The 16972-nt window shown below is 48.1% G+C and overlaps 1 protein-coding gene across 1 annotated transcript in view; it reads left to right on the forward strand.

Moving 5' to 3' along the window:
- LOC141243710 (tyrosinase-like) overlaps positions 1 to 16706 on the forward strand; it is a 52782-nt gene extending 36076 nt beyond the window's left edge. The window contains exons 2-3 of the mRNA XM_073668946.1: positions 15444 to 16243; positions 16416 to 16706. Of these exons, the coding sequence (XP_073525047.1) occupies positions 15444 to 16243; positions 16416 to 16706 (1091 nt within the window). The remainder of the gene's footprint in view (positions 1 to 15443; positions 16244 to 16415) is intronic.
- The last annotated feature ends 266 nt before the right edge of the window (positions 16707 to 16972 follow it).

The raw sequence follows: 16972 nt of genomic DNA on the forward strand, positions 1-16972 counted from the left end.
CCACACACATACTGTCCTACTGTCCCACCATCCACACACATACAGTCCTACCGTCACACCATCCATACACATACTGTCCTACCGTCACACCATCCATACACAGTGTCCCACCATCCATACACATACTGTCCTACTGTCGCACCATCCATACACATACTGTCCTACCATCCATACACATACTGTCCTACCATCCATACACATACTGCCCTACTGTCCCACCATCCATACACATACTGTCCTACTGTCCTACCATCCATACACATACTTTCCCACCATCCATACAAACACTGTCCTACTGTCCCACCATCCATACACATACAGTCCTATCATCCATACACATACGGTCCCACCATCCATACACATACTGTCCCACCATCCATACACATACTGTCCTACCATCCCACCATCCATACACATACTTTCCCACCATCCATACACATACTGTCCTACTGTCCTACCATCCATACACATACTGTCCCACCATCCATACACATACTGTCCTGCTGTCCCACCATCCATACACATACTGTCCTTCTGTCCACCATCCATACACATACTGTCCCACCATCCATACATATACCTTCTCACGATCCATACACATACTGTCCCACCATCCATACACATACTGTCCTACTGTCCCACCATCCACACACATACTGTCCTACCGTCACGACATCCATACACATACTGCGCTACTGTCCCACCATCCACACAAATACTGTCCTACCGTCACACCATCCATACATATCCCGTCCTACCATCCCACCATCCATACGCATACTGTCCCACCATCCATACACATACTGTCCCACCATCCATACACATACTGTCCTACCGTCACACTATCCATACATATACCGTCCCACCATCCATAGACATACTGTCCCACCATCCATACACATACTGTCCTACCACCCCAGCATCCATACCTAAACCATCCCACCATCCACACACACATACTGTCCTACCATCCCACCATCCATACATATCCTGTCCCACCATCCATACACATACTGTTCCAACATCCATACACATACTGTCCTACCGTCACACTATCCATACATATCACGTTCCACCATCCATACATATCCTGTCCCACCATCCATACACATACTGTCCCACTATCCATACACATACTGCCCTACCACCCCACCATCCATACCTATACAATCCCACGATCCACACACATACTGTCCTTGTGTCCCACCATCCTTACACATACTGTCCTACCGTCACACTATCCATACATATACCATCCCACCATCCACACACATACTGTCCTAGTGCCCCACCATCCATACACATACTGTCCTACCATCCCACCATCCACACACATACTGTCCTACTGTCCTATCATCCCACCATCCACACACATACTGTCCTACCGTCACACCATCCATACATATAGTCCTACCATCCCACCATCCATACATACTGTCCCACCATTCATACACATACTGTCCTACCGTCACACTATCCATACATATACCGTCCCACCATCCATACATATACTGTCCCACCATCCATACACATACTGTCCTACCACCCCACTATCCATACCTATACCATCCAACCATCCACACATATACTGTCCTACCATCCCACCATCTATATACATACTGTCCTATCATCCATACACATACTGTCCCACCATCCATACACATAGTGTCCTACCGTCACACTATCCATACATATACTGTCCCACCATCCATACACATACTGTCCTACCACCCCACCATCCATGCCATCCCACCATCCACACACAAACTGTCCTAGTGTCCCACCATCCATACACATACTGTCCCACCATCCATACACATACTGTCCTACCATCCCACCATTCACACACATACTGTCCTACCGTCACACCATCCATCCATATACCATCCCACCATCCACACACATACTGTCCCACCATCCACACACATACTGTCCTAGCGTCCCACCATCCATACACATACTGTCCCACCATCCACACACATACTGTCCTACCATCCCATCATCCATAAACATAACACCTCACGATCCATACACATACTGTTCTACCGTCCCACCATCCATATACCTACTGCGCTACCGTCCCACCATCCATATACATGCTGTCCTACCATCCCACCATCCATACACATGCTGTCCTACCGTCCCACCATCCATATACATACTGTCCTACCGTCCCACCATCCATACACATACTGTTCTACTGTCCCACCATCCATACACATACTGTCCCACCATCCCACCAACCATACACGTACTATACAACCCTCCCATTATCTATACACTTACTGTCCTTATCAAATTACCATCCTTACACCTACTATCCTACCGTCCCACCATCCATACACAAACCATCCCACCATCCATACACATACTGTCTCACCATCCCTACACATACTTTCCTACGGTCTTACGATCCATACACATACTGTCCTACTGTCCTACCATCCATACACATATTGTCCATACCATCCCACCATCCATAAACAAACCGTAACTACCATCCCACCATCCATGCACATACTGTCCTATTGTCCTACCATCCCACCATCCACACACATACTGTCCTACTGTCCTACCATCCCACCATCCACACACATACTGTCCTACTGTCCTACCATCCCACCATCCATACACATACTGTACTACCGTCCACCATCCATATACATACTGTCCTACCGTCCCACCATCCATACACATACTGTCCTACCGTCCCACCATCCATACACATACTGTCCTACTGTCCCACCATCCATATACATACTGTCCTACCTTCCCACCATCCATACACATACTATACTACCCTCCCATTATCCATACACTTACTGTCCATATCAAATTACCATCCTTACACCTACTATCCTACCGTCCCACCATCCATACCTAAACCATCCCACCATCCATACACATACTGTCCTACCATCCCACTATCCATAAACATACTGTCCTACTGTCCTACCATCCATACACATACTGTCCCACCATCCATATGCATACTGTCCTACCATCCCACCATCCATACACATACTGTCCTACTGTCCTACCATCCATACACATACTGTACTACTGTCCTACCATCCATACACATACTGTCCCACCATCCATACACATACTGTCCCACCATCCATACACATACTGTCCCACCATTCATATGCATACTGTCCTACTGTCCTACCATCCGTACACATACTGTCCTTCTGTCCCACCATCCATACACATACTGTCCTATCATCCCACCATCCACACACATACTGTCCTACCGTCACAAAATCCATACATATACCGTCCTATCATCCCACCATCCATGCACAAACTGTCCCAGCATCCATATACATACTGTCCTACCATCCATACACATACTGTCCCACAATCCATACACATACTGTCCCACCATCCATACACATACTGTCCTACTGTCCTACCATCCATACACATACTGTCCTACTGTCACACCATCCATACACATACTGTCCCACCATCCATACACATACTGTCCTACCATCCCACCATCCATACACATACTGTCCCACCATCCATACACATACTGTCCTACTGTCCTACCATCCATACACATACTGTCCTACTGTCCCACCATCCATACACATACTGTCCTACCATCCATACACATACTGTCCTTCTGTCCCACCATGCATACGCATACTGTCCTACTGTCCTACCATCCATACACATACTGCCATACTGTCCCACCACCCATACAAATACTGTCATACTGTCCCACCATCCATACACATACTGCCATACTGTCCCACCATCCATACAAATACTGTCCTACTGTCCCACCATCCATACACATACTGTCCCACCATCCATACACATACTGTCCCACCATCCATACACATACTGTCCTACTGTCCCACCATCCATACACATACTGTCCCACCATCCATACACATACTGTCCCACGATCCATACACATACTGTCCTACCGTCCCAACATCCATACACATACTGTACTACTGTCCTACCATCCATACACATACTGTCCTACTGTCCCACCATCCATACACATACTGTCCCACCATCCATACACATACTGTCCTACTGTCCAACCATCCACACACATACTGTCCCATCATCCATACACACACTGTCCCACCATCCATACACATACTGTACTACTGTCCTACCATCCATAAACATACTGTCCCACCATCCATACACATACTTTCCCACCATCCATACACGTACTGTCCTACTGTCCCACCATCCATACACATACTGTCCTACTGTCCTACCATCCATACACATACTGTCCAACCATCCATACACATACTGTCCTACCATCCCACCATCCATACACATACTTTCCCACCATCCATACACGTACTGTCCCACCATCCATACACATACTGTCCTACTGTCCTACCATCCATACACATACTGTCCCACCATTCATACACATACTGTCCTACTGTCCCACCATACATGCACATACTGTCCCACCATCCATACACATACTGTCCCACCTTCCATACACATACTGTCCTACCATCCATACAAATACTGTCCCACCATCCATACACATACTGTCCTACCATCCATACACATACTGTCCTACCATCCATACAGATACTGTCCCACCATCCATACACATACTGTCCTACCGTTACACCATCCATACATATAACGTCCCACCATCCATACATATACCGTACCACCATCCATACACATACTGTCCCACCATCCATACACATACTGTCCCACCATCCATACACATACCGTCCCACCATCCATACACATACCGTCCCACCATCCACACACATACTGTCCTAGCATCCCACCATCCATACACATACTGTCACACCATCCATACACATACTGTCCTACCACTCCACCATCCATACCTATACCATCCCACCATCCACACACATACTGTCCTACTGTCACACCATCCATATATATACCATCCCACCGTCCACACACAAACTGTCCTAGCGTCCCACCATCCACACACATACTGTCCTAGCGTCCCACCATCCATACACATACTGTCCCACCATCCACACACATACTGTCCTACCGTCACACCATCCATACACATACTGTCCTACTGTCCAACCATTCCACCATCCAAACACATACTGTCCTACTGTCCTATCATCCCACCATCCACACACATACTGTTCTACTGTCCTTCCATCCCACCATCCACACACACTGTCCTACTGTCCTATCATCCCACCATCCACACACATACTGTCCTACCGTCAAACCATCCATACATATACCGTCCTACCGTCCCACCATCCATACACATACTGTCCCACCATCCATACACATACTGTCCCACCATCCATACACATACTGTCCTACCGTCACACCATTCATACACATACTGTCTTACTGCCCCACCATCCATACACATACTGTCCCACCATTCATACACATACTGTCCTACTGTCCCACCATACATGCACATACTGTCCCACCATCCATACACATACTGTCCCACCTTCCATACACATACTGTCCTACCATCCATACAAATACTGTCCCACCATCCATACACATACTGTCCTACCATCCATACACATACTGTCCTACCATCCATACAGATACTGTCCCACCATCCATACACATACTGTCCTACCGTTACACCATCCATACATATAACGTCCCACCATCCATACATATACCGTACCACCATCCATACACATACTGTCCCACCATCCATACACATACTGTCCCACCATCCATACACATACCGTCCCACCATCCATACACATACCGTCCCACCATCCACACACATACTGTCCTAGCATCCCACCATCCATACACATACTGTCACACCATCCATACACATACTGTCCTACCACTCCACCATCCATACCTATACCATCCCACCATCCACACACATACTGTCCTACTGTCACACCATCCATATATATACCATCCCACCGTCCACACACAAACTGTCCTAGCGTCCCACCATCCACACACATACTGTCCTAGCGTCCCACCATCCATACACATACTGTCCCACCATCCACACACATACTGTCCTACCGTCACACCATCCATACACATACTGTCCTACTGTCCAACCATTCCACCATCCAAACACATACTGTCCTACTGTCCTATCATCCCACCATCCACACACATACTGTTCTACTGTCCTTCCATCCCACCATCCACACACACTGTCCTACTGTCCTATCATCCCACCATCCACACACATACTGTCCTACCGTCAAACCATCCATACATATACCGTCCTACCGTCCCACCATCCATACACATACTGTCCCACCATCCATACACATACTGTCCTACCGTCACACCATTCATACATATACCGTCCCACGATCCATACACATACTGTCCCACCATCCATACACATACTGACCTACCACCCCACCATCCATACACATACTGTCCTAGTGTCCCACCATCCATACATATGCCATCCCACCATCCACACATATACTGTCCTACTGTCACACCATACATTCATATACCATCCCACCATCCACACACATACTGTCCTAGCGTCCCACCATCCATACACATACTGTCCCACCATCCATACACATACTGTCCTACTGTTCCCCCATCCATAAACATAACACCTCAAGATCCATATACATACTGTCCTACCGTCCCACCATCCATATACTTACTGTGCTACCATCCCACCATCCATATACATACTGTCCTACCATCCCACCATCCATACACATTTTGTCCTACCGTCCCACCATCCATACACATACTGTCCTACCGTCCCACCATCCATACACATAGTGTCCTACCGTTCAACCATCCATACACATACTGTCCCATCATCCATACACGTACTGTCCCACCATCCATACACGTACTGTCTTACTGTCCCACCATCCATACACATACCGTCCCACCATCCATACACATACTGTCCCACCATCCATACACGTACTGTCCTACTGTCCCACCATCCATACACATACTGTCCTACCAACCCACCATCCACACACATATTGTCCCACCATCCATAAACATACTGTCCTACCATCCCACTATCCATACACATACCGTCCCACCATCCATACACATACTGTCCTACCATCCCACCATTCATACACATACTGTCTTACTGCCCCACCATCCATACACATACTGTCCTACTGTCCCACCATCCATACACATACTGTCCTATTGTCCCACCATCCATACACATACTGTCCCACCATCCATACACATACTGTCCCACCATCCCACCGTCCATACACGTACCATACTACCCTCCCATTATCCATACACTTACTGTCCTTATCAAATTACCATCCTTACACCTACTATCCTACCGTCCCACCATTCATACACAAAACATCCCACCATCCATACACATACTGTCCTACCATCCATACACATATTGTCCTTACCATCCCACCATCCATAAACATACCGTAACTACCATCCCACCATCCATACACATACTGTCCTACTGTACTACCATCCCACCATCCACACACATACTGTCCTACTGTCCTACCATCCCACCATCCACCGACATACTGTCCTACTATCCCACCATCCACACACATACTGTCCTACCGTCACACCATCCATACACATACTGTCCCACCATCCATACACATACTGTCCTACCATCCATACACATACTGTCCAACTGTCCCACCATCCATACACATACCATCCCATCATCCATACACATACTGTCCTACCGTCACACCATCCACACACATACTGTCCTACTGTCCCACCATCCATACACATACTGTCCTACCATCCCACCATCCACACACATACTGTCCTACCGTCACACCATCCATACACATACTGTCCCACCATCCATACATATCCTGTCCCACCATCCATACACATACTGTCCTACCGTCACACCATCCATACACATACTGTCCCACCATCCATACATATACCGTCCCACCATCCATACACAGTGTCCTACCGTCACACCATCCATACACATACTGTCCCACCATCCATACATATACCGTCCCACCATCCATACACATACTGTCCTACCGTCACAACATCCATACACATACTGTCCTACTCTCCTACCATTCCACCATCCACACACATACTATCCCACCATCCACACACATACTGTCCTACCATCACACCATCCATACATACACCGTCCTACCATCCATACACATACTGTCCCACCATCCATACACATACTGTCCCACCATCCATACACATACTGTCCCACCATCCATACACATACTGTCCTATCGTCACACCATCCATACATACACCGTCCCACCATCCATACACATACTGTCCCACCATCCATACACATATTGTCCTACCACCCCACCATCCATACCTATACCATCCCACCATCCACACACATGCTGTCCTAGCGTCCCACCATCCATACACACTGTCCCACCATCCATACACATACTGTCACACCATCCATGCACATACTGTCCTACCACCCCACCATCCATACCTATACCATCCCACCATCTACACACATACTGTCCTACTGTCACACCATCCATACATATACCATCCCACCATCCACACACATACTGTACTAGCGTCCCACCATCCACACACATACTGTCCTAGCGTCCCACCATCCATACACATACTGTCCCACCATCCATAAATACTGTCCTACCGTTCCACCATCCATAAACATAACACCTCACGATCCATTCACATACTGCCCTACCGTCCCACCATCTATATACCTACTGTGCTACCATCCCACCATCCTTATACATACTGTCTTACCATCCCACCATCCATACACAAATTGTCCTACCGTACCACCATCAATATACATACTGTCCTACCGTCCCACCATCCATACACATACTGTCCTACCGTCCCACCATCCATACACATACTGTCCCACCATCCATACACATACTGTCCTACCGTCCCACCATCCATACACATACTGTCCCACCATCCATACACTTACTGTCCTACTGTCCCACCATCCATACACATACTGTCCCACCATCCATACACATACTGTCCCACCATCCATACAAGTACTGTCCTACTGTCCCACCATCCATACACATACTGTCCTACCATCCATACACGTACTGTCCTACTGTCCCACCATCCATAAACATACTGTCCTACCATCCATTCACGTACTGTCCTACTGTCCCACCATCCATACACATACTGTCCTACTGTCCTATCATCCACACACATACTGTCCTACTGTCCCACCATCCATACACATACTGTCCTACCGTCACACCATCCATACACACACTGTCCTACCATCCCACCATCCATACACATACTGTCCTACCATCCCACCATCCACACACATACTGTCCTACAGTCCCACCATCCATACAATTACTGTCCCACCATCCATACACATACTGTCCTACCATCCCACCATCCATACACATACTGTCCCACCATCCATACACGTACTGTCCTACCATCCATACACATACTGTCCCACCATCCATACACATACTGTCCTACCATTCCACCATCCATACACATACTGTTCTACTGTCCCACCATCCATACACATACTGTCTCACCATCCATACACATACCGTCCTACCATCCCACCATCCATACACGTACTATACTACTCTCCCATTATCCATACACTTACTGTCCTTATCAAATTACCATCCATACACCTACTATCCTACCGTCCCACCATCCATACACAAACCATCCCAACATCCATACACATACTGTCCTACCATCCATACACATATTGTCCTTACCATCCCACCATCCATAAACATACCGTAACTACCATCCCACCATCCATACACATACTGTCCTACTGTCCTACCATCCCATCATCCACACACATACTGTCCTACTGTCCTACCATCCATACACATACTGTCCCACCATCCATACACATACTGTCCTACCATCCCACCATCCACACACATACTGTCCTAGTGTCCTACCATCCATACACATACTCTTCCATCATCCATACACATACTGTCCTACCATCCCACCATCCATACACATACTGTCCCACCATCTATATACAGTGCCTACAAGTAGTATTCAACCCCCTGCAGATTTAGCTGGTTGACACATGCGGAATTAACTTGGCATTGTGACATTTGTACTGTAGATCAGCCTGGAAGTGGGAAATGCACTGCAGCAAATTTTTTTTTTTTTTTTTTTAAAACGTTAAAAGTTAATTCAGAGTGTCATTTATTATTCAACCCCTCAAACTACAAGAATTCTGTTTGGTCCCCCTAAAGTATTAAGAAGTAGTTCAGGCACCAAGAATAATGAGCTTCACATGTGTAGATTAAAGATCTCTTTTGCCAGCCTTTTCTGACTATTTAAGACCCTCCCCAAACTTGTGAACAGCACTCAGACATGGTCAACATGGGAAAGACAAAGGAGCATTCCAAGGCCATCAGAGACAAGATCGTGGAGGGTCACAAGGCTGGCAAGGGGTACAAAACCCTTTCCAAGGAGTTGGGCCTACCTGTCTCCACTGTTGGGAGCATCATCCGTAAGTGGAAGGCTTATGGAACTACTGTTAGCCTTCCACGGCCTGGACAGCCTTTGAAAGTGTCCTCCCGTGCCGAGGCCAGGCTTGTCCGAAGAGTCAAGGCTAACCCAAGGACAACAAGGAATGAGCTCCGGGAAGATCTCATGGCAGTGGGGACATTGGTTTCAGTCAATACCATAAGTAACGTACTCCACCGCAATGGTCTCCGTTCCAGACGAGCCTGTATGGTACCTTTACTTTCAAAGCGTCATGTCAAGGCTCGTCTACAGTTTGCTCATGATCACTTGGAGGACTCTGAGACAGACTGGTTCAAGGTTCTATGGTCTGATGAGACCAAGATCGAGATCTTTGGTGCCAACCACACACGTGACGTTTGGAGACTGGATGGCACTGCATACGACCCCAAGAATACCATCCCTACAGTCAAGCATGGTGGTGGCAGCATCATGCTGTGGGGCTGTTTCTCAGCCAAGGGGCCTGGCCATCTGGTCCGCATCCATGGGAAGATGGATAGCACGGCCTACCTGGAGATTTTGGCCAAGAACCTCCGCTCCTCCATCAAGGATCTTAAGATGGGTCGTAATTTCATCTTCCAACAAGACAACGACCCCAAGCACACAGCCAAGAAAACCAAGGCCTGGTTCAAGAGGGAAAAAGTCAAGGTGTTGGAGTGGCCTAGTCAGTCTCCTGACCTTAACCCAATTGAAAACTTGTGGAAGGAGCTCAAGAATAAAGTCCACATGAGACACCCAAAGAACCTAGATAACTTGGGGAAGATCTGCATGGAGGAGTGGGCCAAGATAACTCCACAGACCTGTGCCGGCCTGATCAGGTCTTATAAAAGACGATTATTAGCTGTAATTGCAAACAAGGGTTATTCCACAAAATATTAAACATAGGGCAAGTAGTAATTCGCGCTTGGGGGGAGGGATACAGACACAGAGAGAGGTGTGGGAAGTTAAAAAGTGGGTCTTTATTAGGATATCAAGGCATAAAATATAAATAAAAAATATATAGAGAATATATAAGGAGGGGGGTTTTACGAATAAGGGCTTAAAAGTGGATAAAAATAGGGGGTCTAGAGTCTGCTTGTCATATTGATATCTTTACTCATTGACACATAGTGGTTTGTGTCTCCCAAATTCGCTGCTGCAAATTGACTAGCCTGCTAGCGCCTCCTTACTCGTACCATATTAAACATAGGGGTTGTATAATAATTGACCCACACTTTTATGTTTAAAATTTAATAAAATTCAACTGAGCAACATAACTTTTTGGTTTGTAAGATTTATGCTTCTGTTCATAAATCCTACTCTTGTTTGCAGTATGAAGGCTCTAACTTATTTGCATCTTATCAAACCAGCTAAATCTGCAGGGGGTTGAATACTACTTGTAGGCACTGTACATACTGTCCTACCATCCCACCATCCATACACATACTGTCCTACCGTCCCACCATCCATACACATACTGTCCTACCGTCCCACCATCCATACACATACTGTCCTACTGTCCCACCATCCACACACATACCGTCCTACTGTCCCACCATCAATACACATACTGTCCTACTGTCCCACCATCCACACACATACTGTCCTACTGTCCCACCATCCATACACATACTGTCCTACCGTCCCACCATCCATACACATACTATCCCACCATCCATACACATACTGTCCCACCATCCATACACATACTGTCCTACTGTCCCACCATCCATACACATACTGTCCTACCATCCATACACATACTGTCCCACCATCCACACACACATACTGTCCCACCATCCATACACATACTGTCCTACTGTCCCACCATCCATACACATACTGTCCTACTGTCCCACCATCCATACACATACTGTCCTACTGTCCCACCATCCACACACATACTGTCCTACTGTCCCACCATCCATACACATACTGTCCTACCGTCCCACCATCCATACACATACTATCCCACCATCCATACACATACTGTCCCACCATCCATACACATACTGTCCTACCGTCCCCCCATCCATACACATACTGTCCTACCATCCATACACATACTGTCCCACCATCCACACACACACATACTGTCCCACCATCCATACACATACTGTCCTACTGTCCCACCATCCATACACATACTGTCCTACTGTCCCACCATCCATACACGCACCGTCCCACCATCCATACACGCACCGTCCCACCATCCATACACGCACCGTCCCACCATCCATACACGCACCGTCCCACCATCCATACACATACTGTCCTACTGTCCCACCATCCCTACACATACTGTCCTACCGTCCCACCATCCATACACATACTGTCCTACCATCCCACCATCCATACACATACTGTCCTACCGTCCCACCATCCATACACATACTGTCCTACCGTCCCACCATCCATACACGCACCGTCCCACCATCCATACACGCACCGTCCCACCATCCATGCACGCACCGTCCCACCATCCATACACGCACCGTCCCACCATCCATACACGCACCGTCCCACCATCCATACATGCACCGTCCCACCATCCATACACATACTGTCCTACCGTCCCACCATCCATACACACACCGTCCCACCATCCCTACACGCACCGTCCCACCATCCTACACATACTGTCCTACCATCCCACCATCCATACACATACTGTCCTACCGTCCCACCATCCATACACGTACCGTCCCACCATCCATACACGCACCGTCCCACCATCCATACACGCACCGTCCCACCATCCATACACGCACCGTCCCACCATCCATACACATACTGTCCTACTGTCCCACCATCCATACACGCACCGTCCCACCATCCATACACACACTGTCCTACTGTCCCACCATCCATACACGCACCGTCCCACCATCCATACACGCACTGTCCCACCATCCATACACGCACCGTCCCACCATCCATACACATACTGTCCTACCGTCCCACCATCCATACACATACTGTACTACCGTCCCACCATCCATACACGCACCGTCCCACCATCCATACACACACTGTCCTACTGTCCCACCATCCATACACGCACCGTCCCACCATCCATACACGCACTGTCCCACCATCCATACACGCACCGTCCCACCATCCATACACGCACCGTCCCACCATCCATACACATACTGTCCTACCGTCCCACCATCCATACACATACTGTCCTACCGTCCCACCATCCATACACATACTGTCCTACCGTCCCACCATCCATACACGCACCGTCCCACCATCCATACACGCACCGTCCCACCATCCATACACGCACCGTCCCACCATCCATACACACACTGTCCTACTGTCCCACCATCCATACACACACCATCTCACCATCCATACACACACCGTCCCACCATCCCACCATCCATACACGCACCGTCCCACCATCCATACACACACTGTCCTACTGTCCCACCATCCATACACATACTGTCCCACCATCCATACACACACCGTCCCACCATCCATACACACCGTCCCACCATCCTACACATACTGTCCTACCGTCCCACCATCCATACACATACTGTCCCACCATCCATACACATACTGTCCTAGTGTCCCACCATCCATACACATACTGTCCTACTGTCCCACTATCAATACACATACTGTCCCACCATCCATACACACACCGTCCCACCATCCCACCATCCATACACACCGTCCCACCATCCATACACGCACCATCCCACCATCCATACACACACCGTCCCACCATCCCACCATCCATACACGCACCGTCCCACCATCCATACACACACTGTCCTACCGTCCCACCATCCATACACGCACCGTCCCACCATCCATACACATACTGTCCTACCGTCCCACCATCCATACACATACTGTCCTACCGTCCCACCATCCATACACATACTGTACTACCGTCCCACCATCCATACACGCACCGTCCCACCATCCATACACACACTGTCCTACTGTCCCACCATCCATACACACACCATCTCACCATCCATACACACACCGTCCCACCATCCCACCATCCATACACGCACCGTCCCACCATCCATACACACACTGTCCTACTGTCCCACCATCCATACACATACTGTCCCACCATCCATACACACCGTCCCACCATCCTACACATACTGTCCTACCGTCCCACCATCCATACACATACTGTCCCACCATCCATACACATACTGTCCTAGTGTCCCACCATCCATACACATACTGTCCTACTGTCCCACTATCAATACACATACTGTCCCACCATCCATACACACACCGTCCCACCATCCATACACACCGTCCCACCATCCATACAGGCACCATCCCACCATCCATACACACACCGTCCCACCATCCATACACATACTGTCCCACCATCCATACACATACTGTCCTACTGTCCCACTATCAATACACATACTGTCCCACCATCCATACACATACTGTCCTACTGTCCCACTATCAATACACATACTGTCCCACCATCCACACACACATACTGTCCCACCATCCATACACATACTGTCCTACTGTCCCACCATCCATACACATACTGTCCTACTGTCCTACCATCCATACACATACTGTCCTAGTGTACCACCATCCATACACATACTGTCCTACTGTCCCAGCATCCCACCATCCATACACATACTGTCCTACTGTCCTACCATCCATACACATACTGTCCTAGTGTACCACCATCCATACACATACTGTCCTACTGTCCCAGCATCCCACCATCCATACACATACTGTCCTACTGTCCTACCATCCATACACATACTGTCCTAGTGTACCACCATCCATACACATACTGTCCTACCATCCATACACATACTGTCCTAGTGTACCACCATCCATACACATACTGTCCCACCATCCATACTCCTCCATATGACCTTAGTTGCCTCTCATGGCTCCTCTCACTGGTCCCATGTCTTTCTGTCTTTCTCCAGACTCTGAAGCTCCAGAGATGATGCTCCTCGGACTCGTCCTTCTGGGCATCTCATCTGCGGCCGCCATGTTCTACAGAGAGTGTGTGGAGAATGTCAGCAGTTTCCCCGTGGTGTGTTGTCCTATGTATAAAGGATCGATGTGTGGATCTGCTCTGAACAGGGGCAGCTGTTTGCCGGTGGCGAGCAGCAGAACCGTCTCCGATCCCGATGTTACTATAGATGACAGAAATACATTTCCTAGCCATTACTTCACCCATACATGTCAATGCAAAGCCAACTTCATTGGTGAAAACTGCGGCCAATGCGACTTCAACCGCTATGGTGACAACTGCGAATACCAGAACACCGTCACAAGAAGAGAAATCCGGGAGCTGTCAGAGAAGGACCGACACCAGTACTTCGCCCAGCTGCACCAGTGCAAGTCCAAGATCGATCCCGACTACGTCATCCTGGTGTCGGGGGATCGGTTCCGCTCCAAAGCCTATGAATTCCGTCCTGCCTCATACTACGACATCTGGTGCTACGTCCACAATTACATCACCAGGTTGTTCATTAACAACACCAGGGAGAACAGCATCCTGAACTTCGGCCACGGCAGCACCGGATTCCTCACCTTCCATCGGATGTACATGTTACAACTCGAGAGATCGATGCAGCGATGCACCAAGGACCCCAACTTCTCTCTTCTGTATTATGACTGGCGAAACGACCCCGACTGCGCCATCTGCAACGAAGACTTCCTCTGTGGGAACAACGTCCATGGGTACCTGAATGACACCTGCGTCTTCTCCAGCTGGAGGGTGAGTACCATCGTAGAAGAGCTGACAGTCCAGCTAGAGACGCATCAGTCCCCTGCCCGATCCCGAGCACATGGCGGCATCCATTGTCCCACTACTTAGTATCAGATGAGGAGACGACGAGCAGCTCTACAATCGATCAGCTTTACAACCAATCAGCTTTACAACCAATCAGCTTCACAACCAATCGGCTTTACAACCAATCAGCTTTACAACCAATCAGCTTCACAACCAATCAGCTTTACAACCAATCAGCTTCACAACCAATCAGCTTCACAACCAATCAATCAGCTTTATAACCAATCAGCTTCACAACCAATCAATCAGCTTTATAACCAATCAGCTTCACAACCAATCGGCTTTACAATCGATCGGCTTCACAACCAATCAGCTTTACAATCGATCGGCTTTACAATCGCATGGACACAGGACGATAGAAAAAAAGAAATGTGAGAAAGAACCTTAAAAGATGGCAGGATAAAGATCTCTACAGATGATCTATCAATAGAGATCCAGAAATATCATACACTAAAGGAGCATAAAGGCACATTATATATGAGTACAGAGGCTGCTGTGATCACAGGATCACCTCATCTCCTCCTGTTACTACACACAGCTTCACAGATATCACAGGATCTCCCTCCCTACCTCCTCTGTTACTATAATTACAGTATGCACACATTATATATGAGTACAGAGGCTGCTGTGATCACAGGATCACCTCATCTCCTC

Source organism: Phyllobates terribilis, unplaced genomic scaffold (assembly GCF_046119375.1).
Source record: "Phyllobates terribilis strain yellow unplaced genomic scaffold, ASM4611937v1 Scaffold_2__4_contigs__length_985480577, whole genome shotgun sequence".
In the NCBI taxonomy this organism is placed as follows: Eukaryota; Metazoa; Chordata; class Amphibia; order Anura; family Dendrobatidae; genus Phyllobates; species Phyllobates terribilis.